Source organism: Sus scrofa, chromosome 10 (assembly GCF_054392235.1).
Source record: "Sus scrofa isolate SSC_HxYL_T2T_F1_AM1 chromosome 10, Sscrofa_HxYL_maternal_Yorkshire_Landrace_v2.0, whole genome shotgun sequence".
NCBI classification, from domain to species: domain Eukaryota; kingdom Metazoa; phylum Chordata; class Mammalia; order Artiodactyla; family Suidae; genus Sus; species Sus scrofa.
This window is the reverse complement of record NC_139392.1, coordinates 59,349,083-59,375,342: the sequence shown is the minus strand read 5'-3', so window position 1 is coordinate 59,375,342 and position 26,260 is coordinate 59,349,083. Positions and strand designations below refer to the sequence as shown.

Here is a 26,260-nt window from a genome sequence, read left to right as displayed (position 1 = left end):
TTAAATGACAAAGACAAGCTTGAAAAATAAAATATACTATTTCTTTAATGTGTAGAACAGTCATCATCTTTAACTTTTCAAGTTTTTAATAGGTTTAGCCACAGAAGAGATCAGCCATGAGGTCATCCTGCAAGATTAGATATAGGTCACAGGACTTAGTTAAAAAGTTAGTATTCCAAAATCAGACACTGAATTACACAGGAGGTATTTGGGTATTGAGCAAATACCCTGGACACTGCTGTGTTTATTTCAAAGGGTTTAGATGACTAAAAACACCAAATACACTCCAGGGTGAGTATACAAAAGAAAATGTTACGCCTCCCTCATATATCCTGTCAGGACAGACATTAAGATCCAAGGGGAATGAAAGCCTGACAAGACAACAGACAGTGACAGATCATCTGCATTTCTACTTATCAAGATTTCTGAAAATTACATTCTTTATCAATAACAAGTTTTAATAACCCTCTAAAAGGTTAAAAACAGGAACGATTTGCCTTCCCTCAAGAAACCAGATCTAGGAAGTTGAATTAGTTCTATTATCAGTTTCCAAAGGCATGGATTGTCCCAGTTGTTTTAATGACAGCCAAATTCCCCAATGTGAGAAGAACTTTAGGGTGGGGGCAATTATTGCACATCAATCACAGAATCAACTTCTATTAACACTACTCATCACTACTCCAGATTCTGTGCTCCTGCTGCCTGCTACACCTCGTGTAAGCGTATTTGCTCTATATGAGGCAAAGCACAGCTCAAGCCCATTTCCTCAATAAAAGCTTCTTGGGAGTTCCCTGCTGGCTCAGTGGGTTAATGATCTGATCACTGCTTCAGCTCGGTGCAATGCTATGGCATGGGTTCTGATCCCTGGCCCAGGAACTTCTACATGTAATGGTCAAGGCCAAAAAAAAGGGTGAAAAACTTCTTGGATGATGCTTCTAATTCTCCCTCTCTTTTCCTACCTAATCTCTATGCTGTATCAGCTAATTTCATCCTAACGGCACTTTTTTTTTTTTTCTTTTTTGTTGTTGTTGTTGCTATTTCTTGGGCCGCTCCCGCGGCATATGGAAGTTCCCAGGCTAGCGGTCCAATCGGAGCTGTAGCCACCGGCCTACGCCAGAGCCACAGCAACGCGGGATCCGAGCCGCGTCTGCAACCTACACCACAGCTCACAGCAACGCCGGATCGTTAACCCACTGAGCAAGGGCAGGGACTGAACCCGCAACCTCATGGTTCCTAGTCGGATTCGTTAACCACTGCGCCACGACGGGAACTCCCTAACTGCACTTTTTATGTATTTTACAACACAATGACATCACCGTGTCAATGACTCATGTCTTTTTTTTTTTTTTTTTTCTTCTTGCTTTTTAGGGCTGCACCTGCGACCTATGGAGATTCCAGGCTAGGGGTCCAATCGGAGTACAGCTGCCGGCCTAGGCCACAGCCACAGCAATGCCAGATCCAAGTTGCATCTTCGACCTACACCACAGTACACAGCAATGCCAGATCCTTGACCCGAGGAGCGAGGCCAGGGATCAAACCTCAACCTCATTGTTCCTAGTCAGATTCGTTTCTGCTGCACCATACAGGAATGACTCATTGTCTTGCTTCAGGTAATACTTAGCTCAAGCCTTCTCAATGCTACCTTCACATTTCAGGAGTTCCCATTGCCCTACTCGGGCTAAGGATCTGGCATTGCTGTGGCTGTGGCACAGGCCAGCAGCTGTAGCTCTTACTTGACCCTCAGCCTGGGAACTTCCATATAGCACACTTGCAGCCCTAAAGAAAAAAAAGAAAGAAATTCCATTTCTCAAATGGGGATTTCAGGTAAAACACAGCAAAGAATGAACCAAAATAACTATCACTAGGGAAAGCAGCGGATCTGTGTTTACAATCCTTCCAACCTCCCCTCTTACAACAGAGGTGCCTACACTTGGACAGGGACTTGGGTTCACCATTCTGCAGCTGCATCCTTCCGCTTTCTATGTGCTAAGCGTTTATTTCCCTCACCTATCTTCCTATGCTTCACTGAAGTTCTTTTTGATGGGAAGCCAACTTTCATAAGGAGCCAGAGTCGTACACAACAGCTGATGACACTGTTTCACTGAAATCACATTCAAATTTTAAAGGACTCTAACTACACAGTGTGGCATTTTAAGAGAAAGCACACAAATTTTTTGGAATAACAAAACAAAAATGCAAAAAATTTAAGAACTTGGGCAGATTTAGAACTGTTTTTCATATTAGCAAGCCACTAGTGTCAAACATCTGTGTTTACATAAACTGGAAAATAAATGAAAATTTAGTATATCTTAAGTATAGAGACAGACTACAAGACAAAAACCAAAAAGAAAAATCATTAGTAAGATGGATGCTTAAGTGATTATGACTGAACTAAATCATAACTCAACTAATCATAAACAAACATTTTTTTCTTTGTCCAGAAAACTCAGAATACTTGAATTCCACACAGAATCATCAGATATGTGCTTGGAAATTACCACATCATTGTTTTCCAGACTGAGATTTAATGTAGAAATTTTTATATTTAGAAAGTAATTATAAGACATGCGTCATTCTAGGATACATTTGCTCATGGGTACATTCCTTAAAAATCCCATAATGAAATTAACATGAGTTACCAGACTCTGAGGAGAATAGGAGTTGACGGTTGTGGAGCTGCCATTTCCTGGTGCAATCTGATTGTTGTGCTGAGAATTTGTGAAGACAAGGGCTTGGCCAAAGCCCTGCTGTTGGGAACTTTCAAAGGAGTTGACTTCTGAGGCTTGAGGAACAGGCTTCTGGAGCAAGGCTACCAGATCAACGCTAAGCAGACAAAAAAAAAAATAAAGGACAAGTCATAAGCAAATCTTACCAACGAATGAATGCAAAGTTAATCAATATAAAGTAAATTCATGCTAAAGATAAACTAAATGAGGAAAGCCTTTGGAATCAGAATTTAAGAAAACCAAAAGGAGGGCAAAAATCACTGCCCCCACCCCCAAAATAAATAAGGCATAAAAAGCCACAGAGAGTGAAGCAGCTTTGTAACAAAGAGAAATAAAAAGGTACACTGAGCTATTTCCACAGAAACGGCACAATGACAACTGATCTGAAAACCTGGACCAATTAATATATTCATAAGCGGTTGTATCAGGTCTGGCTTATTTCCTTTACAACATTTTGCCCTCTCACTCCTTATGACTTGAAATCAGTCTCTCTTAAACTTTCCTAAAGGAGAGTGCATCCATATTTTTAGGGAATGAGGAACAAAGCTATAGTAGACCATTCAAGCAATTTCATATTTATCACAAGTATTCCTATAATCTCTACATTCTAATCCATAATACATTTAGGGTTATATGAATTTCATATAATTTTTTTGGTCTTTTTAGGGAAAAGGAAAAAAATACACAATACATAAGCAAATACTAGGATTGTTATAATGCACCCAGAAAGACAGATATTTCAGTTTGAGAACCAGGGCCTTAAAACCTCAAAGTATGAGGGGGAGTTTCCTTCCTGGCTCAGCGGTTAATGAACCTAACTAGGATCCATGAGCATGCGGGTTCAATCCCTGGCCTCTCTCAGTGGGTTAAGGATCCAGTGTTGCTGTGAGCTGTGGTGTCGGTTGAAGACGTGGCTCAGAGCCCCTGTTGCTATGGCTGTGGTGTAGCCCAGAGGCTACAGCTCTGATTCAACCCTTAGCTTGGGAACCTCCATATGCTGAGGGTACAGCCCTAAAATAGCATAAAAAAACCTCTAAGTATGAGGAAGAAAAGATCTTCCAAATATATACTAACTGACATAGCAATGAGCTACTAATTTCTCCAAAGGATTACCTAACATGGTAATTTGCTCCATTAAATTGCACCACCCCTACTGCATTTTTGGCCATCCCTCAGCATGTGGAGTTCCCCAGCCAGGGATCAGATCCAAGTGCAACTGCAACCTAAGCCACAGCCATGGCAATGCCGGATTCTTAACCCACTGTGCCAGGCTGGGGATCAAACCTGCACCCCACCACTCCCAATACACAGCTGATCCTGCTGCAGCACAGCAGAAACTCCAACATTAAATCTTTTTTTTTTAATTTAATGATTTTTATTTTTTGCCATTATAGCTGGTTTACAGTATTCTGTCAATTTTCTTGTCTTTTGTCCTTTTTTTTTTTTTTTTAGGGCTAGACCCGCGGCATGTAGAGGTTCCCAGGCTAGGAGTCTAATCGGAGCTGTTGCTGCCAGCCTACGCCAGAGTCACAGCAACACCAGATCAGAGCCGCATCTGCGACCTATGCCACAGTTCACGGCAACGCCAGATCTTTAACCCACTGAACAAGGCCAGGGATCAAACCGGCAACCTCATGGTTCCTAGTCAGATTTGTTTCCACTGTGCCACGACGGGAACTCCTTCTGTTAATATTCTACTGTGCACCAGGGTGACCCAGTCACACATGCATATTCTTTTTCCTCACATTATCATGCTCTATCATAAGTGACTAGATATAGTTCCCAGTGCTATACAGCAGGATCTCATTGCTTATCCATTCCAAAGGCAAGAGTCTGCATTAAATCCTTTTAAAGGCTAGTTCCCAGGTAGTTTTCCTAACGGAAACTCTCACCATTGCAGTGAGGCAGATTCTGAAAGGTCAAACAATTCAAAACTTACTCCTGATATACAGCAAAGCTCCTAGGCCCAAGTTACTCTCCTTATACCCTGCCCACTTTCTCACAACCAAGTTGAAATTATGGGCTCCAATATTTTGGATCCCAAGATAGTTTTCTACTTATGACAACCTAACTCTAGGGTGACAAATCCAAAGTAGTTACATTACATATGAACCATCTTAAAAATTCCATTACTACAAAAACTAGAGAAAGTTCTATTCTAAAAGACTGATAAGACACATGCATGAAAAGCAGAATAGCACTGTTTCCTGAAAAATAAATGTTACAAAAGTCCACTCCTGGAGTTCCCACTGTGGCACAGCAGGTTAATGATCTGGCTTGTCTCTTGGCTTTGCCAGTTTGATCCCCACCACAACGCAATGGGCTAAGGACCCAGTGTTGTCACATCTGTGGCATAGGTCAGAGATATGGCTCAGATTCAATCTCTGGCCCAGGAACTTCCATATGCCATGGATTTGAAAGGAAAAATGGCAGTAGGCGGGGGGGGGGGGGGGGGGAGCAGTTATTTCTGAGCAAATCACAAAATAATATATTGCAATACATAACTTTTTTTTTCTCGCTTTTTACAGTTATACCCGTGGCAAATGGAAGTTTCCAGGCTAGGGGGTCGAATCAGAACTACAGCTGCCAGTCACAGCCTCAAGGGATCCGAGCCACATCTGCAACCTACGCTACACCTCACAGCAATGCCAGATTCCTGACCCACTGAGCAAAGCCAGGGATCTAACCTGCATCCTCATGTATACAAGTCAGTATACTGCGCCATGACAGAACTCCCAAGACACACTCTCGATCATTTTTATTTCCCTAGAATGAAGTCTTCTAACCATCTCATTCAGCATGAAATTGAGCATGTTGGATTTAAAACTGCCTTTAATGCTCAGGAGTCATATATATACTAAGGCCCTTATCCTTTTAGAGCACCGTATTTTGAAATCATAATCAAAAGTTTTTAAGATTTATTATAAAAACTGGGATGAGGGAGTTCCCATCATGGCTCAGTGGTTAACGAATTCAACTAGGAACCATGAGGTTGCAGGTTCGGTCCCTGGCTGTGGTGTAGGTCGCAGACGCAGCTCGGATCTCACGTTGCTGTGGCTCTGGTGTAGGCCGGAGGCTACAGCTCCAATTAGACCCCTAGCCTGGGAACCTCCATGTGCCGTAGGAGCGGCCCTAGAAAAAGGCAAAAAGACAATAAAAAAAAAAAAAAAAAAGCAAAAACAAAAAAAAAAAAAACTGGGATGAAAATAAATACTTTTGAGTAATTCAGCTCTGCACACATTCTAACAGTGTTCCTATCACCCCAAAAACTCATTCCTTTTCTGTAATCTATAAGCAGATTAAAACTAGCAGAGCCCATTTAAAAAACAAGAAGTTTGTACTACCCAGAGAAGGACCCTTCTGTTAAGTTTATCTGTCAAAAAAATTATGATTACAAAACTAAAAAATGAATAATTAAATAGATTTAATATTATCTTTGTCACAAATACTAACAAATCACAAAAAATAATTGCTATTTTATCAGTGGCTACTAGTTAGGAAATGATGGAGGCTGTCAGTTCACCAGGTTAGTTAAGGATAAAATAAAAATTTTAGACAGAAAAGAGAAAAAACAGAGATTGAAGAAGAGGGTAAAAGGAGTTCCCATTGTGGCTCAGTGGTAACAAACCTGACTAGTATCCATGAGGACACAGGTTTGGTCCCTGACCTTGTTCAGAAGTTTAGTGGGTTAAGGATTCAGCATTGCCGTGAGCTATGGTGCAGGTCGCAGACTCAGCTTGGATCCCATGTTGCTATGGCTGTGGTGAGGCCAGCATCTATAGCTCTGATTCGACCCCTAGCCTGAGAACCTCCATATGCCCCCGGCGTGGCCCTAAAAAGCAAAAAAAAAATAAAATAAAAAGGTAAAAAAATAAAAAGAAACCTGAGAAAGAAAACAAATTTTCCTAAGATGCAAAATTTCAATTATGCTTCATATAACAAACAAAAGGTGGGGATGGGGACTTAAATACCTTTGCCCAGGTGTGACATGATTCTCTGCAGGGACAGATGAGGAAGTGAAGACTTTTGTTTCAGATAGCTGTATGGGAAGAATTTTTAAAATATTTTCATCTTACTTTATATAAAATCGAAAATGTATCAAATTCCTGACAATTTTAGTCACCAGTATTCAGTCTACCTAAGAAGTAGTCTAAAGGAAAAAACATGTACAAGTGATCATGATGCTTATAATTTTAAGGTAAAGATAATTTTAGATTGGTGAAGCCCACAATAAGGATTCCACATACTAGTCTCACTACTCTACTTGACCTTATACAAAATGAGAACACCAATAAAAACCACCACTCTTAACATTCTCTTTTTTATTAAGTCATAGGTTTCCCTGCAGTTTTTATCAACATAAATCAAATTGAGGTGTAACACATACAGTAAACCTCAAATGTTCAAACTGAATAATTGAATGGGTTTTGTCATATGTATACTCCCATGAAACCATCACCAAACCAAGACAAGAAATGTATCCATTACCCCAAATTTTGCTCCTGTCCCAGTGTAATCAGTTCCTCCCACTACTCACTTTCATCCCCAGGCAATCATCGTCACTATAGATTGGGTTGTATTTTCCAGAATTTTAAGTGGAATTTTTAAACATGCAATCTTTTTGTCTGGCTTTTTTCATTCGATATAATTATTTTGAGATTCATGAATATTGCTTTAATACAGCTTTTAAGGCACAGAGGATAAAATTTCTTTTCTTTTCTTTTTGCCAAACCCTCAGCATGCAGAAGTTCCTAGGCCAGGGAGCAAACCCGTGCCATAGCAGCCACCGCAGTGAGAACACTAGCTCCTTAACCAATGCACCACAAATGAACTCCTAAAGTTTCTTTTTCCTTTTTCTTTTTGTTGGGGGAGCTACACCCACAGCATGTACAAGTTCCCAGGCCAGGGATCAAACCCAAGCCCCAGCCAGTGACAATGCCAGGTCCTTAACTAGCTGAGCCATCAGGGAACTCCAAGATAAAATTTCTTGAAACCTCAACTGACACTTTTGAAAGGTAGGTTCTTTTTCTATTTTCAAAGTGGAGCATGGGTCATTTTTTTTGGCGGGGGAAGGGGGGGAGGGTTCACCCTATGGCATATAGAGTTCCTGGGACAGGGACTGAATCCACACCATGACCTACACCACAACTGTGGCAACGCTGGATCCTTAATGCACTGCACTGGGCTAGGGACTGAACCTCCATCCCCTTGAGCCACAATGAGAAGTGACAAATGTTGATCTAATGACATTATGTGAAAAACTAACAACAATGTTATTCAAAGACTGCTATAACTTTTAACAAGGCTAAATGTCTCAGAACTCCGAAACCTGGTATAAAATCAGGTTTCATCAGACATTATTATTAAGGCGGGGCAGAGCAGACAGTAAGTATTCATCTCCCATAAAAACAAAAAGTGCTGAATTGGCTATATTATTTCAACAGGAAAGCCTTATGCTATGCCGCACCCTATTCCAAGATAGTTATCTGTAGAGTCACAAGGAATCCAAGTTTGTCTTAAGCTATTTTTTTTTTTGGTGGGGGGGGTTGTCTTTTCATGGCCATACCCCCAGCATTTGGAAATTCCCAGGTTAGGGGTTGAATCAGAGTTACAAGTTAAATTAAGACAGAGAGGAATTCCCATTGTGGCTCAGTGGAAACGAATCTAACTAGGATCCATAAGGACACAGGTTCAACCCCTGGCCTTGAAATGTGGTTTAAGGATCTCACGTTGCCCTGAGCTATGTGGTGTAGGTCACAGACCCGGTTACTGTGGCCATGGTATAGGCCGGCAGCTACAGCTCCAATTCAACCCCAAGCCTGGAAACCTCCATTATTCTACAGGTGTGGCCCTAAAAAGACAAAATAATAATAGTAATAATAATAAATAAAACAAACAGAGAAGCAATTAAGGAGTAATTCCATTAAAAGCAATAATAGAATAGATCTAAAGCCTTAAAAATAATAAGTTTAAGTGAGAATTATATTAGTCATTGAACTCCAATAAAACCCCAGTAGAATACAAGAAATGGCATTGTTTTCTCTTTCTAAGCTCTAGAAGGAGTTTAGGATTTGCATTTTAGAGTACTCACCTGTTAATCAACATCACTTTATATATACCAGAAGACTTTTAAATAATTGTGATAATTCCTGAGAAAAGGTATCCAAATTCCTTATGCCAATTCTTTTTAGTAATTATATTGTGAGACAACATGCTCTAAACAGAATATTACTGCCTATATGCATGTACATTTGAACCTCTTGTTAGCTGACTTACATTACAGACCTCATCTGAGGCACAGAATAACTCCATCGGTTAGGCAGGATAGTTAGAGAGGCGCAGAAAAGAAAGATGCCTCACCTAAGGCGAAAAGGTCAACCTAGCTAGAATTCAAATACAGGGCATATGCCTTCTGATAGCCTGCTGACTCTCTAACCTGCAGGATGAACCAGACAACAGGCAAGCAGATCTAAAACTCTTAATTCTGGAAGGCTTTTTTTTTTCCTTTATAGTAAACTCTTAGCGAAAACTCTAGTAACACAAAACACTTAAAAACAGAACAGCTTTGTTTGAAATAAGGTAAAGTGCCCAAAGGCTGCTCACTCTGACTTTTTATCATCCCACCAGTAATTCTAAAAGCCACCATTTAGCCCAGTCTCCTCAGACTACAGGCAACAGACAGCCCAGTGACATCATTCCCCAAGGACTTATGGACAGTGTGTGACCAAAGTGAAAATATACCTTACATCTCCAAAATTCCAATCAGGTGCATATATCTTTCTCCTCCTTTCTCACACCCTACCCAGCTCAGTCCCTAACAAGTCAGATAAAACAGTGCTAAAAAGAAAGGAAGCACAAGTGCAGTTTTGTTTAAAAAAAAAAAAAGTACAAAAATGGGAAGGGAGGTGGAATAATCTCAAAAAGAAAAATAAAACCTTCAAGTCTGGGGCACTTTATGTGATTCTCAAGGGCAGTAAGCCCTTTATTAGCATCCCCTAATGTCAGCTATAACTCATGAACATGTGTCATACTTGTGTGCTGGCTCTTGAGAGGTAAACAGAGTTATCTTATGCTAACCGTGAACTTAGAGAGCAACACTATCCTGAAGCCAGTGTAGTGCACTCAAATATGTCTGAGGAATAAATGAATACAAAAGAGCCAGAATAGTTGAAAATGGAAGCAGTCGAGCCTAGAACCAGAATTATTTATTTGAGTTCATTTCAACTGTGAACCCCAAACACAGACTCTCTCCTTTAATAAAAAGGTTAGAGAGTTCTCTAGTGGTTCAGTGGGTTAAGGATCTAGTGTTGTCACTGCAGGGGCTTGGGTCACTGCTGTGGCACAGGTTTGATCTCTGGCCTAGGAACTTCCATATGCTGCAGGTACAGCCACCAAAAAAAAAAAAAAAAAAAAGAAAGAAAAATGCATTTGGTTGTAGTTCCCGTTGTGGCAAGCAGAAACCAATCCAACTAGTAAGCATGAGGTTGCAGGTTCAACCCCTGGCCTCGCTCAGTGGGTTCAGGATACAGCGTTGCCATGAGCTATAGGTTGCAGACACAGCTCGGGTCCAGTGTTGCTGTGGCTGTGGCACAGGCCAGAGGCTACAGCTCTGATTCAACCCCTAGCATGGGAACCTCCATATACCTCAGGTGCGGCCCTAAAAAGAGGGGGAAAAAAAGGGTTGTAAAGGAGTTCCCACTGTGGCTCAGCAGAAACAAAGCTGACTAGTATCCATGAGGATGCAGGTTTGATCCCTGGCTCCATCCAGTGGGTTAAGGATCTGGCATTGCTATAGCTGTGATGCAGGCCAACAGCTGCAGTTCCAATTTGACCCCTAGCCTGGGAACTTTCATATGCTGCGGGTGCAGCCCTAAAAAGAAAAAGGAAAAAAAGAAGTTATAGAGGTTCTCTTGCGGTGCAGTGGGTTAAGGATCTGGTGTGGTCACTGCAGCAGGCAGAGTCACTGCTTTGGCATGGGTTTGATTCCTGGCCTGGGAACTTCCACATGCCACAGGCATGGCCAAAAAAAGAAAAGGTTTTAAAGATTAATCGTTCACAGGCCAGGGTAATAACATCAGTTGGTTATCAGGCCAAAGAAAACAACGATGATAAGCCAAAAAATGATGTCATTCCTATTTAACACTCAGTCACCTTTAAATGTATGCTTTGAAACCAAGTTTCTCAAAAATCTCAAAACATCAACTTCCTTCTGAGAAGCATCTGCTTTAAAAAAACGTGGTAATCACAGACATCTGAAAGGGAGCCAAAAAGAGCCAGAAAGTGTGCCGGGGTTTCAGCAAAGTATCCCTGTCCCTACCAGAATCCAAGAGCAAGATGGGTCAGATCTGATGCTGACACTTACATCTTCAGTCCAGTCTTCTGTCGTCCACTCTTCCACAGAATTCTTCCAGGCTCCTGTTGAGAACATCACAGTTTATACCACAATGGTGAAATATTGTCTTTTCCAAATGATTCTCCATTGTGTACTACACAAGATCTATCACATAACTGATTAACAATAAATTCAAAATTCAAGAAATGTTAGGCTCATAATCTACCTCAAGAAAGTCATGTTTTCTTTCTTTCTTTCTTTGCTTGTAGGGCCACACGCACATCATATGGAGGCTCCCAGACTAGGAGTTGAATCAGAGCTGTAACTACAGGCCTATACCACAGCCATAGCAATGCAGGATCTGAGCCATGTCAGTGACCTAAACCACAGCTCATGCCAACACCAGATCCTTAACCCACTGACTGAGGCCAGGAATTGAACCTGCATCCTCATGGATACTAGTCGGATTTTTTTCCATTGCACCACAATGGGAACTCCTCAGTCATGTTTTCAAACACAGCTTGGCTAAGTACTATCCACATAAACTCAAAAGGAATGTCTCAAATTGATTTTGTTTCAATGTACATAATATCCAAAGTATGAAAGTATGGTACAGCACAAATAAATACATTCAATAATGAGGTCCTTATGATATGTAACATTTAAAAGGGAACAAAATTCAATATAAGGCAGCTAGCTCTGCTTTGGGCCCTAATTTCAGATGGATTATGGAATTATCAAATCTAGAGAAACACCCTTTTTATATTTACTCCACTGTATGGTTTCCTAATAGATCTCTAGGAAAGCTGAGTATTAGTCCTATTCATATGAAGTCTGTTGTAACTCCTGATGAGCAGGTACAGAGGATGTGCTCAAACAGTTCTTACAGAACAATCATCTATATAAAACAATTACATGCTTTAAAAAATGCAAATTCATACCCAGATGAAATAGCTTTAAAAGGAAACACACGATGATACTAACTATAACCACCACCAGGAAGTAGGGCTGTGAATGTTTTCAGTGCCTTCAACGGGAAGAAAAGAGCTGAGCATCTGACCTGAGGTTTGTGTGTGGAAAAAGGAGAGGTATACTCCTTAGGAAAAAGGCTGATGAAAAGATCTAACTTCCTTTGGTTTTTTTTTTGTTTTTGTCTTTTTTATCTTTTCTAGGGCCGCTTCCTGCAGCCCTAGATGTAAGCTGTGGTGTAGGTCTCAGACAAGGCTCGGATCTGGCATTGCTGTGGCTGTGGCATAAGCTGGCGGCTACAGCTTCGATTAGACTCCTAGCCTGGGAGCCTCCACATGCCAAGGGTGCAGCCCTAAAAAGATAAAATAATAATAATAATAATAAAGATTTACAATTCAACGAAAAGCTGAGGCTTGACCTAAGCAGTTTTAGGAATGCTATAATCAAGAAATAGAAAGCAGGAGTTCCCGTCGTGGCGCAGTGGTTAACGAATCCGACTAGGAACCATGAGGTTGCGGGTTCGATCCCTGCCCTTGCTCAGTGGGTTAACGATCCGGCGTTGCCGTGGGCTGTGGTGTAGGTTGCAGACGTGGCTTGGATCCCGCGTTGCTGTGGCTCTGGTGTAGGCCAGTGGCTACAGCTCCAATTGGACCCCTAGCCTGGGAATCTCCATATGCCGCGGGAGCGGCCCAAGACCAAGAAATAGCAAAAAATACCAAAAAATACCAAAAAAAAAAAAAAAAAGAAACAGAAAGCAATTTCATGGAATTCCCGTTGTGGATCACTAGAAACTAACCTGACTAGTATCCATGAGGATGCAGGTTTGATCCTTGGCCTCAATCAATGGATTAAGGATGTGGCATTGCTGCAAGCTGTGGCAAGGGTCACAGCTGTAGCCTGGATTGGATCCCTGGCCTGGGAACTCCCATATGCCAGAGCTGAGGCCAAAAAAAAAAAAAAAAAAAGGAGGGGGACTATTATTCCAAGGGAGATAAACAATGATGAGGCATTCAAAAAAACAATTTATATTAAAAGTAACCTAAAATTCAGGAGTTTCCATTGCGGCTCAGCAGGTTAAGGATCCAACACTGACTCCATTTCAGTCCCTGGCCTGGCTCAGAGGGTTAAGGATCAAGCATTGCCGTGAGCTGTGGTGTAGGTCTCAGACGCAGCTTGGATCTAGCGTTGCTGTGGCTCTGTCGTAGGCCGGAAGTTGTGGCAAAGGTTGCAGATGAGGCTTGGATCCAGTGTCTCTGTGGCTATGGTGGAGGCTGACACCTGCACCTCCAATTAGAAGCCTAGCCTAGGAACTTCCATATGCCACAGGTACAACCATTAAATGAAAAAAAAAAAGAAGAAGAAGAAGAAGATGCAATTCATATGTGATATCCTATTCAAAATTTCCCAACTAGTACATTGTGGGTGAGTTACAGGTAAATTATGCGAGATTCCCTCAGGCAGTTGGGAAACAGGACTTGGGACAACTTGAGCCCCTAGAATAATAACTGGCCAAAGGAGCATCTTTAGTTTACTGCATTGTGATCTACAAATACTATCACTTTTTTTTTTTTTTCTTTTTTGGTTCAACCCCTGGACCGGAAATTTCAAATGCCACAAATGCAAGCCATAAAAAGAAGAAGAAAAAAAAAATAACCTAAAGATCAGAATATACTTTCATTTTTTTCCCAAAAAAATTTAAGTTGTGGTAAAATATTATAAAATCTTCCATGATAAACATTTCCAAGAGTACAATTCAGTGATATTAAGTAAAAACACACATTCTTATTCATGATAAGAGACGGACTTACCACTTAGAAAGGAGTATTATGAAAATAATTGAAACACGAATTTAGACACATATAAGAGGATGAATAGCTGAGTACAATGAAAAGCAGGAGGAAGACGATGTACAAACTGTAGGCATAAGTCCAATGTGCTCAAGTGGTTTGTCAGGCAACAGAGGGGAAGCCCCATGTCAGAATCCAGGGACAAGCTATTGCAGTGACCCACTCTAGGTATACAGACTACAAAAACTACATGATGTTATAGTCATTACAACACAAGGTCAAGTCCTAGTTTTATTCTGGAATATTAAAATTTTATAGTAACACTTTGACCCCCATTGTAGACTAGAGACTTTCACTTAAAACACATGAGGCCAGTGTAGGCCTGCAGTTGCAGCTCCAATTCAACCCCTAGTCTGGGAACTTCCATATGCCGTGGGTTCGGCCCTATAAAACAAACAAAAAAACATATGAGGAGTTCCCGTTGTGGCGCAGCAGACACAAATCAGGCTAGTATCCATGTGGATGCAGGTTTGGTCCTGCTGTGGCACAGTAATTCGAACCGTAGCCTGAGAACTTCTGTATGTCATGGGTGCAGCCCTAAAAAGCAAAAAAAGAGAAAAATTTAATGACATTATTTTCAGCTTAAAACAATAAATTTTAAATGTATATCAAGTTCAAGTTAACTTGATGTTAGTCATCTATCAAAAGCATGTATCAGGCAACTTTGTAGGAAAAAGGATAGCAAGGATGCAAAAATCCGTGTTGCATTGGAGGCCAATGTGAGAACTACTTCCATTATCAAAAGCTGATTATTATTTTATCAAGTGGTTATAAAAAATAGTTTACAAACATTCACCTGATTAACTTTTTATTAGCTAACCTTGATAAAAATGGAAGATATTTTAAGCATTTTATAAGATTCTTAGATAAGGATTTTTTTTTTTTTTTTTTTTTGTCATCCCTTTGAGCCCAAAGGAATTGTTTTTTTTTTTTAAGAGCCGCACCGGAAGCCTATGGCGGTTCCTGGGCTACGGGTGGAATCAGAGCTACACCACAGCCATGGAAACGCGGGACCCCAACCTCATCCATGACCTACACCACAGATTATGGCAACGCCAGATCCTTAACCCACTGAGGGAGGTCAGGGATCGAATCCACAGCCTCATGGATCCTAGAACAGTTCATTAACCACTGAGCCACGAAAGGAACTCCTCAAAAGGAATTTTTGTTTGGCAGATTCTGAGCTACATTTTGAGCATTTGATTTCAGTTCTGTGGATCAATGTAAAATGGAAGGTTTTAAAATATCAAAACAAGCCTTCCCAGAGTGGACCCCCACTCATGTCCTTCACCTGTTTTTTTTTTTTTAAATCCATAGAAAAACTCTAGTCAACCCATTTAGTCAGAGAAGTGAGAAAATACAGAGAAAAAGGAAAATGGTAAAAATTTAGCCATTCGACAAAGTCAAGCACCTTCAGTTCTTCAAAGACTATAGAAGATCTGGAGTTCCCGTCGTGGCACAGTGGTTAACAAATCTGACTAGGAACCATGAGGTTGCGGGTTTGATCCCTGGCCTTGCTCAGTGAGTTTAAGATCTGGCGTTGCCATTAGCTGTGGTGTAGGTTGCAGACGCAGCTCGGATCCCACACTGCTGTTGTTGTGGCTGTGGCGTAGGCCAGCAGCTACAGCTCCGATTTGGCCCCTAGCCTAGGAACCTCCATATGCCGTGAAAGCAGCCCAAGAAACGGCAAAAAGACCAAAAAAAAAAAAAAAAAAGAAAGAAAGAGAAGAAAAAAAGACTATAGAAAATATTCTGAGCCATGTCCTTGGAGATGTTTTGCAGGAGCTGAAGCCCCCACCAGGCAGAAGAAGTCAACTGGATGCTGCCCACAAGCATGTAGACCCCAGATGGGTTGGAACCAGAAGGGTGATGACACTGCCTCCCAATTACTTCACCACCAACCAATCAGGGAAATGTCCACGAGCTGATCACACCTGCTCCTTCGACACTATGACTCCTCACTACCCCCTCTAAGGGGCCACACCATCCTTGAGGCACGAGCCTGCTGTATTCCCCTCTTTGCCTGGCAATTAAAGCTACATTTTCTGTTTCCTCCCCCCCAAAATTAATTAATTAATTAGCTAAATAAAATATCAAAATAATTAAGGCTACTAAACCTTTTTTCATTTTCTCTTTGTTGATAGGTTATTGAATTATTACCTGTTAACTGAAACATCTGTACCTTTTAAAACTTTCTTACTAATTTTGATGATTTATCTATAGATTCATTATTTTTAATTTTTAGGGCCACACCCACAGCATATGGAGGTTTCCAGGCTAGGGACTGAATCAGAGCTACAGCTGCCAGCCTACACCACAGCAGCAGCAACACAGAATCCTTAACCCACTGAGTGAGTCCAGGGATCAAACCCTCAACCTCATGGATACCAGGGGAGTTCGTTACTGCTGAGCCAAAATGGAAACTCCCAACTTAATATTTGAGTAGTTCAGAAATTTCAGAATCCCAGGCCAGTGAACCAGTTGGAGCAGTCAGATAGCTGATCCTGAGGAGTCTGAGAATGTTGGTATATATGTATGCATGTGTACTGCTGATTAAGAATCTGATACTTGGTCAGCTTGAAAAAAGAATTCCGAGCCACAATGGGAACTCCTCTATAGATCCTTTAATATCACTGCCAGAAAAGACAGGTTCATTTCCTCCCTTTTAACCTTTCTTTCTTTCCTTCCTTCCTTCTTTCTTTCTTTCTCTGCTTTTTTATGGCCAAACCCATGGCATATGGAGGTTCCCAGGCCAGGGGTCGAATTGAAAGCTGTAGCCACCAGCCTATGCCATAGGCACAGCAACTCAGGATATGAGCCACTTCTTCAACTTACACCACAGCTCATGGCAACGCGAGATCCTTAACCCACTAAGAGAGGCCAGGGATCGAACCCACGTCCTCATGAAACCTAGTCAGGTTCATTATCCACTGAGCCATGAAGAGAATTCCAAGCTCTTCTTTTCTTTTTCATTCCTTACTGCCATGGTAAGGACCTCTGGTGCAGTGGTAAATAGAAATAACGAGAGTAATCCTCCTGTTTCTCTACTGTTCAACTAAATCTCCTGCGACAATACCAGATCCTTAACTCACTGAGCAAAGCCAGAGATTGAACCCCTATCCTCACAGAGGCTACATCAGATGCTACGTTGGATTCCTAACTTGCTGAGCTGCAATAAAACGCCCACCTTTTATTTACATTTTTTGTTTAAAGTAGTAGCAGTAGTATGGAGTTCCCATCATGGCTCAGTGGAAACAAATCCAACTAGTATCCGTGGGAAAATGGGTTCAATCCCTGGCCCCGCTCAGTCAGTTGGAGACCCAATGTTGCTACAAGCTCTTAGACACAGATCAGATCCCACATTGCTGTGGCATGGCATAGGCCGGCAGCTACAGCTCCAATTTGACTCCTGGCCTGGGAATTTTCATATGCTATGGGTGCAGCCCTAAAAGTAAGTAAGTAGGTAAGTAATAAATGAATAAGATAAAGTAGTAGCAGTGAGAGTTAGCCCCTTGATCTTGTTACAGTGAACCCACACCCTCAGAGACATTATATCTTAACCTGCTGAGCCACAAAAGGAACTCCCACGAACTGTTTTTATATATTAATGCTTTAACAAATAAAAATTTTAAAATCCTCAAAAGAGATCCATTAAATGATCAATGAAAATCAGTAAAGAAATAATCCTAAAATTACAGGATAAAGAAAACTCTGCAAAAGCAACTGGTACACCAAACTCATCTATTATCATCTCTATCTGACCAAATTTGTGTTGGCCATTACAAATGATAAATGCTTTGTTTTCAAGTCTTTCACTAAGAAATTCTATATATCCATGACACACTGAGAGCCTCTTCCTCTGAGTGCAAAAGTGAGCAACCACATACCTCGTCGTTAATGAGTGAGAGACTTGGAGGTAAGAACTAGCTAGAGTAGTGTCAGACGTAGGATAGCTACCTTTTTTCCATTCTTCTCCATCAGCACACTTTGATGTCATCTTTATATGTTAAGAGATCAAACATTTACAATATATCTCTTCAAGTTCCCGTTACGGCTCAGCAGTAACAAACCCAAATAGCAACCATGAAGATGCAAGTTTGATCTCTGGTCTTGCTCAGTGGGTTAAGGATCCAGCGTTGCTGTGGCTCTGATGCAGGATGGCAGCTGCAGCTCCCATTTGACCCCTACCCTGGGAACCTCCACATGCCATGGGAGTGGCCCTCAAAAGCAAAAATAAAATAAAATAAAATACGTCTTTGGCAAAAACAGACACTTACCAGTTCCCTCATCTGCACCATTCTGAACAGCTTCCCAAACTACAGGTTTTGTCCCACACCCATCTATAGATGGAGAATCTGAATAGTCCGCAGGATTAAACGTCCTTGGGTTTGAAACAAAGAAGAAAGGGCAGATGAAGCAATCACCAGAGTCATAAAATTAACTATACATCATTTTACTCAAAACAAGCCCTGTCCCTTCTAGGAACCACCATAAGAAACTTCACCCTCTCTCTCCTATTTAATTATAGCCAATTCTTCTGGCCATCAGAAGGTAGATCCTCTGAAAAGCAAAGCTTGCCTAGGGAGCTTCCCAACAGATTTTTTTTGGGGGGGTGTGGAGCGGGGGCACACCCCAAGCATGTACGAACTCCTAGGCCAGGGACTGACCTGGCGCCGTAGTAGCAAACCAAGTCACTGCAGTGACAGCACCAGATCTTTAACCTGCTGTGCCAGAAGGAAGCTCCCCATACACTCTTTTATGATGCCCCTACATTCCTCTGAATCCTAAAGTAGGTGTGGAGACCTGTAACAGTTAAAGGCAGGGTAAGGGCTCTAACAAAAAGCCCAAGTTTATTTCTGAACCATTTACAACAAAAGTATGTGATTCTTTTTGTCTAGAAACAGTGTATATGGATTAGAAGAAAATGTTTTGTGGAGTTCCCAATGCGGCGTAGCAGAAACAAATGCAACTAGCAACCATGAGGTCTATCCCTGGCCTCATTCAGTGAGTTAAGGATCTGTCATTGCTGTGAGCTGTGGTGTTGGTCACAGATGCAGCTCGGATCCTGTGTTGCTGTGGCTGTGGTACAGGCCAGCACTACAGCTCCTATTCGACCCCTAGCCTGGGAACCTCCATACGCATGGGTGTGGCCCTAAAAAGCACACCCCCCCCCAAAAAAAGGAAGTTCCCATCATGGTGCAGCAGAAATGAATCTGACTAGGAACCATGAGGTTTCAGGTTTGATCCCTGGCCTCCCTCAGTGGTTTGGGGATCGAGCATTGCCATGAGCTGTGGTGTAGGTCACAGACACAGCTCGGATCTGACCTTGCTATGACTGTGGTATAGGCCAGCAGCTGTAGCTCTGATTGTGGCATATGGAGTCTGGAAACCTCCATATGCCATAGGTATAGCCCTTAAAAAAAAAAAAAAAAAAAAAAAAAAGTTTTCTTAGATGCCGCTCTCTTTTTTTCTTATTAAAATCCTAAATACTCATGATTCTGATGTCTAGTGCCAAATCAAATACCATCTCAAAAATCTCCACAACCAGAATTTTAAAATGTTTAAGCATTATTGGGGTAGCACTGACACAAATAATCAAAAAAGAATTTGGGTTTTTTTTTTTTTTTCTTTCCCTTGATGTCTCCTTGTGGTGGGGCAGGTTAAAGATCCAGCATTATCACTGCAGTGGCTTGGGTCTCTGCTGTGGTGCAGGTTCAGTCCCTGGCCCAGGAATGTCTACATGCCGCAGGCACAGGCAAATTAAAAAAAAAAAAAAAAAAAAAAAAAGTTTATTTTAAGTAAACAGCAAAATTCACACAATATATGAAAGCTACTGGGCTAGGCATATGTGTTTAAATGTTCTGGCCAGTTTGCTCCCTGTTTTAATCCTTTGTTCACAGAGAGCTTAGGCAGAAAACAGAGATGGCAAACATCACCACCCAAAAGCAGTGACTCCCATGGAGTTCCTGTCATGGGTCAGTGGTTAATGAATCTGACTAGTAGTATCATGAGGACGCAGGTTCGATTCCTGGCCTTGCTCAGTGGATTAAGGATCCGAGTTGCCGTGAGCTGTGGTATAGGTTGCAGTCGCGGCTCAGATCTGGCATTGCTATGGTTGCAGCATAGGTCAGCAGCTACAGCTCCAATTCGACCCCTAGCCTGGGAACCTCCATATGCTGTGGGCGCAGCCCTGAAAAAAAATTAAAAGACGAAAGACAAAAAAAAAAAAAAAAAAAAAAGCAGTGACTCCCAACAGTGCTGCCCTGAAGCTATAGGGGAGACAAAGAGCTTTTCCTGGAACCAATTCTCTTCATTTTATTAATTTTATTTTATTTTATGGCCACACCCACAGCATACAAAAGTTCCCAGAGGCCAAGGGTTGAATATGAGCTACAGATGCAACCTATGCCATAGCTGCAGCAAGGTCAGATTCTTTAACCCACTACCCTGGGCCAGGGATCACACCTACACCTCCACAGGGACCCAAGCCACTGAAGTCAAGTTCTTAACCCACTATCCCACAACAGAAACTCCTCTGTAAATTATTGTTATCATTATTATTGCCCTTCCTTTCCTCCTGTTATCCACTTACAGCCTCTGTAAGATGCTTAAAATTTTTTATAGGAGTTCCTGATGTGGCAAAAACGGGTTAGTGATCTGGTGTTATCTCTGGGGTAGCACTGGTTTGATCCCTGGTCCAATGCAGTGGGTTAAGGATCTGTCATTGCCACAGCTGTGGCACAGGTCAGAGCTGTGGCTAAGATTCAATCCCTGGCACAGGAATTTCTATTTGCCATGGGTGTGGCTGAAAAAGGAAAAAAAAAATGTATAAAGATCCAGGTGAAAGGTAATGTTTTAGATAACAGCTGAAAGTGAAAAACCAGAAATAATGACTAAATAACTGATTATACCACCCATTTATTAACAACATATTCATCCTTCACTATTACGATTCAATATAAAAACTATTGCTTTACATAAAAAAAAAAAAACAACCATTGCATTTACTTACCATTCAAAGACAATTGCTGAATTTACCAACATAACGCTTAGGCAATGGTTTTCAACTGAGGTGGTTGGTCACCTCCCGCCCAGGGAACATTTGGCGATGTCTGGAGACATTTTTGATTGTCACAACTTGAGGAGGGGTGCTACTGGCATCTAGTAGGGAGAGGCCAGGGATGTTGCTAAACATCCTACAGTACAAAGGGAACCCCACCGCTTCAACAAACCATTATCCAATCCAAAATATTAATAGAGCCAAAGCTAGAAACTCTGTTCTAAGGCCAACAGCAAAGCAATTTTACTTGTGCTATTTTGCTTTTTCACTATACTCACTTTTTAAGCATAGATAACATCTGACTCACCAGGATAAATAAACCGGGTACAGGACAGAGGAAGGAAAACCTTAGAATAACAACTAGCCTAGGTAGCTATGTCAAAAATAGGATAGATAGCTAAAACTTACCCCATGCCTTGGGTTGAGAATCTTCCTGCCCCTCTCCCTCTGCCACGTCCAAATCCTTTAAAAACAATAGTGTAAACATAATACTTATGTCCCACACAATTACAATTTACCAGCTTCATCCTATTCACACCTACCCAAACATTATGGTCATTATCCAAACAGAACCAACATTCCCAACCAGTGCACCCTAATGACACAAATATCTAGAGTTATTCAAAGGATTGAAAATAATTTAATTCTGCTTGTATGACATTTGTCATATTAAGATAGGCAGTCTGGAGTTCCCATTGTGATTTAATGGTAACGAACCGAAATAGGATCCATGAGGATGAGGGTTCAACCCCTGACCTCACTTAGTGGGTTAAGGATGTGGCAATCATGAACAGTGGTATAGGTTGTGGACCTGGATCAGATCCCACATTGCTATGGCTGTGGTATAGGCTGGCAGCTGCAGCTCTAATTCAATGCCTAGCCTGGGAACTTCTATATGCCATAGGTGCAGCCCAGAAAACCAAAAAAAAAAAAAAAAAGGCAGGTTATATTTTAAATATTCTGAGTCAGCTAATGCAGACTATCTCATCATAAGCCTCTAACAAAAAAAGAAAAGAGAATCAAAAAGAAGAAACTGCTAAATAACCTGAAGGTACTACTGCATACCAGTTTTAAAACTAGGACTTGGACCAATAACCAAAATGGCCACAAATAAGAGAGCAAGCAAGCAAGAAGAAACTTTCATTCAGCAACTCTGTTTTTTCTTAATCAAATCCTAAATTGTGGATTAAAGATCTAAATGAGGAGTTCCTGATGGCCTAGCAGTTAAGGATTCAGCTTTGTTCCTGCTGTGGTTTGGGTTACTGCTATGCTTCCTGGTCTGGGAACTTCCACACCTGTGGGTGTGCCCCCCCCCCAAAAAAAATTATGGTCTTAACCAAAATCTACCCTATTCCCAGAGAGAAGGGAATAAAGGGAAATGTCTTAAAAAGTAGAGAAATCCCAATAATGCATATCAGTGGCTACTGTCTATTCCAAGACTGTCAAAAGGCAAAGGTATGACATCACACACAGCTTACCACAGCATACAAGGTTAAGATACTCAGTGTAAAAACAAAAAATAGTCCCAAGAAGGAAGCTTTCAATGTACAGGTTTTGGCAAGATTACAACCCAATACTTAGGAATAAGATAACTTAATCTTAAAGTTGGAGGAGTTTGGGGCAGGTCATGGGACAAGAAAAGAAATTCTCAGGAAATAAAATACTTAACTGTAAAAAAAAAAAACAAACTGATATATTCATACAATAAAATATTATTTGGCTATAAAAAAGAAATCAAATGCTGATACATGCCACAATGTTGTGCTGATATGTGGTATAATCTTGATGACCTTGATGAAGCTTTAAAATATTAACTTTGGTGAAAGAACCCAGTCATAAAAGAGTACATATTACAAGATTTCATTTACACATGTCTAGAATAGGCCAATCTATACAGAAAGAAAGTCAATTACTGGTTGTTTACTGCTGGGATAGGGGGTAAGAAGGATGGAGGAATTGGGAATTGATAGTTATACAGTATGGGGTTTTCTTTTTGAGGTGATGGAAATGTTCTGAGGTTGATTATGATATTGGCTGTGTAATTCTATAAATATACTAAGAACCACTGAGTTGTACAATTAAATGGTGAATTGTATGGTATGTTGATTACATTTCAAGAGATTTTTTTTTTGGCTATAATAAGCACTGTTACCAATAGAGAAATCAAAAGAAACACAACTGCTCTTAACAAGTGGGTTCATGTGTACCCATTCAATGGTATACCTTGTGATAAAAGGTACTGACAGTAGATAAATATTAAGAAAATAGTGGCCAATTTAAAAAGTGATTCTGCTAATCTGGCATTTATAGACAGAAACTATTAAAAAGGAAAAAAAATATCTACTATCACTTGATTAACTTTGGGATATAAGTTCTCCACAGGCCCAGTATAGATAAACAAAAGTGAATGTCTTTTGTTCATGGAGATTTGACACAACAGCATAAAGATAGATTTATACTGGATGCAAAAAAAACTATAGGGTAAACTTGTCCTCAATACATAAATAATTAGACACATACAATTTATAATTTAAACACTGGAAGTTAAATTTGTACCTTTCAATGGGTGTCTCACAATAAAGCTTTGACACTGGGTAGGGCAGTGGCAGGGGAAGGAATTCTGCTAAGAAGTCATTAAACAATATCTAACACTTGAGCCAGAAAGCAAGATGTGCATGAAAGAGGAAAAAGAAATTTATACATTGTGGCTCAGTGGTTAACGAATCTGACTAGCATCCATGAGGATGTGGGTTCGATCCCTGGCCTCGCTTGGTGGGTTAAGGATCTGGCATTGCGGTGAGCTGTGGTGTAGGTCACAGACATGGCTCGGATCCTGCATGGCTGTGGCTGTGGCCGGCAGCTACAGCTCTGATTCAACCCCTAGCCTGGGAACCTCCATATGCTGCAGGTGCGGCCTTTATACAAGAGAAACATGCCCTAAGGCCAAAAATTCAAGTAATCCTGCAAGTCCTCTAGAAAAAGTCAGGATCAAATATATATCTCCATGTTCCCAGAGAGCAGCAGTTGTGCCAAATACTTCAGGCAGATTTTTAAAATTCAAATCCATCTTCAGGTAAATTTTAGCAAGATAACAAAATTGTTCTTTCCTATTCACCTAGCTAGTAATGCTACCACTAAGACTGTTTTCTATGTATGTACCATTTCCCTTCATTGTTACCTGGTACACACAGCTGTTTTCATCTAACAAAATGACCTGGGGTCTTTTAATATAGCAAATAAAGAAGATTATCATAAAGAATAAACAAATGTTATGATACATGCTATGCCTTCACTCAGAGTTCCCTCCAGGGACTCTGCAACTACATCTATGTTCAGTAATTGTCCAAGTTTTTAATTGTGTAATATTTACATCTTACACTGTGAGCCAGAGTAGAAAAGGTGCTCATTTCCCTTGAAAAAAGCCCAAAACTCAAAGAGAACAGCTAACCTCCTCAAGTGGAAACAGATCCTAATAGCAGACATCCTCCTTGGAGCCAAACAAGTGTAATCTAAAGAAAGGCAGATAGGGAGGGTGATACTAACATTACAAGACAGAAAGCAATCCCTTTCCCTCAACCCCAGGAGACTTTAAGGAGGGCTTTGAACCAGGACCTGTGTGCACTTGAATTAATCACTGTACCTTCTGGATCATCTTTAAGGCCCTGACTAGCTCTAAAGTTTCTTGTACTAGCAAAAAGTCCTAGATTTTGCAAGGCTGGTTCAATGATAAGGATGGTTGCTGCATAGACTATGAACAGTCCACCTTCCCAGAGACCTGTTCAACCCACATGCATCTCTGGGATTTGCGCTACTTAGAGACAGGAGCCAGGCAAGTTGTACCTCTCTGTCCTTGAGTCAGGGTATATCCATAGAGAAAAATTAATACACCTTCTACAACCCCCAAAGCACCATAAATGAGTCAAATGACAGCAGGAAAATGCTCCCGAGAATCAGTGAGGAAAGCTTAGGGAGTTTGCTGGTGGTCAGGGGGTTACGACTTGGTGCTTTCACCATGTTCTGGGAACTAAGATTCCACATCATGTTGCTGCATGAGAGAGGGGGAAGTGGAGGGGAGAGAGAAGAAAGGAGGGAGAGAAGTAAGGGAGAGAGAGGAAGGAAGAGAAGGAGGGAGAAGGAGCAGAAAGAGGGAGAAGAAAGGGAGGGAGAGAGAGGGAGAGGGAGGAAATGGGGGGAGGGAGAAAGCAAGCTTGGAGTCTCCCCTCATCCCTCATATATTAGCTTTTTCTTAGCAAAGAAGTCTCATTACAGATGTATCACAAAAATTATTTCAGTTAAGAATTAGAGCATTCTAGTATGAGTAAATAGAAGTCTGATGGAAAAAAAGCATATTTACACTGTCTCGGAATATTCCCTCTAAAAAATATGTACTAATTACAAAGAAGGAGGAAGTAACTTTACAAAGAAGAAACTTGGCAGAAACCTCCTTCCTAAGTAATCAAAGCTATCACCACTAGTGGTGAGATACATCTGTATCATGAACCTTCTAATATGATGTACCCCAATCATCACTCTGTGACATTCCAGCCAAAAACAGATAACATAATCACAAGGACATTCTATACAAGAATCGATAGCTTCCAAAGCATCAAGGCCATGAAAGACACAATATTCCAGATTGAACTGTTCTAGATTGAAGGATAAGAGACATGGGAACAAAATACAGTGTGTGACCCTGGATTGGAACTTAAACCAGAATATTTTCTTTTCTTTCTTTTTTTTTGGCTATAAAAAACATCAGCAGGATAACTGGAAATTTTTGAATAAGATGTGTACATTGAATCAGTATCAACTTCCTAATTTTACCATTTTAAGGTAGCTCTGTAAGAGAATCTATTTTTCTTAGGAATTACATACTAAAATATTAAGGGGGTAAAATGGTATGTTTGAAATTCACATGCACAGGTTTCAGAGAAAGCAATATGTACAAATTGAGAGAAAATGATAAAGCAAATGTGAAATATTAAAGTTGGGGGATTCTGGTGTATCTTTTAATTTCAAAGTAAAATGTGCAACCTGCATCCAGTAAGTACTTTTTATTCTGTGAAAAATCCAAGTTTCTTCCCATGTTTCCTTCCACTAGCTAAATGGTTCCTCCTACATATAAAGTTCCTACCCAGATTTCCCTCCTCACTTTAAATCCCATCTCCGCAGAGACGTTCCTAGGTCAATCTAAAGAAGATGCTACTGACCACCACTCATTTCCTTAATAAGCTGAACAGTGCTTTTCCTTGACTGTCTCTCCTCCTTCCCCACTGAGGACATGAGGAAGCAGCTTTATGCAGAGTAGTATCTTCAACAATAAAAT

At 40.9% G+C, this 26,260-nt stretch overlaps 1 protein-coding gene and 1 non-coding gene across 30 annotated transcripts in view; both read right to left on the bottom strand.

Annotated features, from left to right (window-relative positions):
• The window catches only part of UBAP2 (ubiquitin associated protein 2), a 136,927-nt gene that overhangs the window by 30,896 nt on the left and 79,771 nt on the right, over positions 1–26,260 (bottom strand). For 17 of the 29 annotated variants that reach the window (XR_014817758.1, XR_014817760.1, XR_014817761.1 and 14 more), the window contains exons 7-11: positions 21,343–21,397; positions 18,152–18,255; positions 11,089–11,141; positions 6,698–6,765; positions 2,640–2,823 (exon numbers count right to left, since the gene is read on the bottom strand). Coding sequence is in view for 15 of the 29 variants with exons in the window: in XM_084979836.1 (XP_084835962.1) it covers positions 2,640–2,823; positions 6,698–6,765; positions 11,089–11,141; positions 18,152–18,255; positions 21,343–21,397 (464 nt within the window). In the remaining 14 variants the exon portion in view is untranslated. Of the gene's footprint in view, positions 1–2,639; positions 2,824–6,697; positions 6,766–11,088; positions 11,142–18,151; positions 18,256–20,886; positions 21,036–21,342; positions 21,463–26,260 lie in introns of those variants that run through there. The other 12 variants (XR_014817764.1, XR_014817763.1, XR_014817765.1 and 9 more) reach the window with 4 other exon arrangements.
• LOC146399453 (small nucleolar RNA SNORD121A) lies at positions 2,436–2,518 on the bottom strand. The gene has a single exon (XR_014818500.1). It is a non-coding gene; the product is annotated as a small nucleolar RNA SNORD121A (small nucleolar RNA).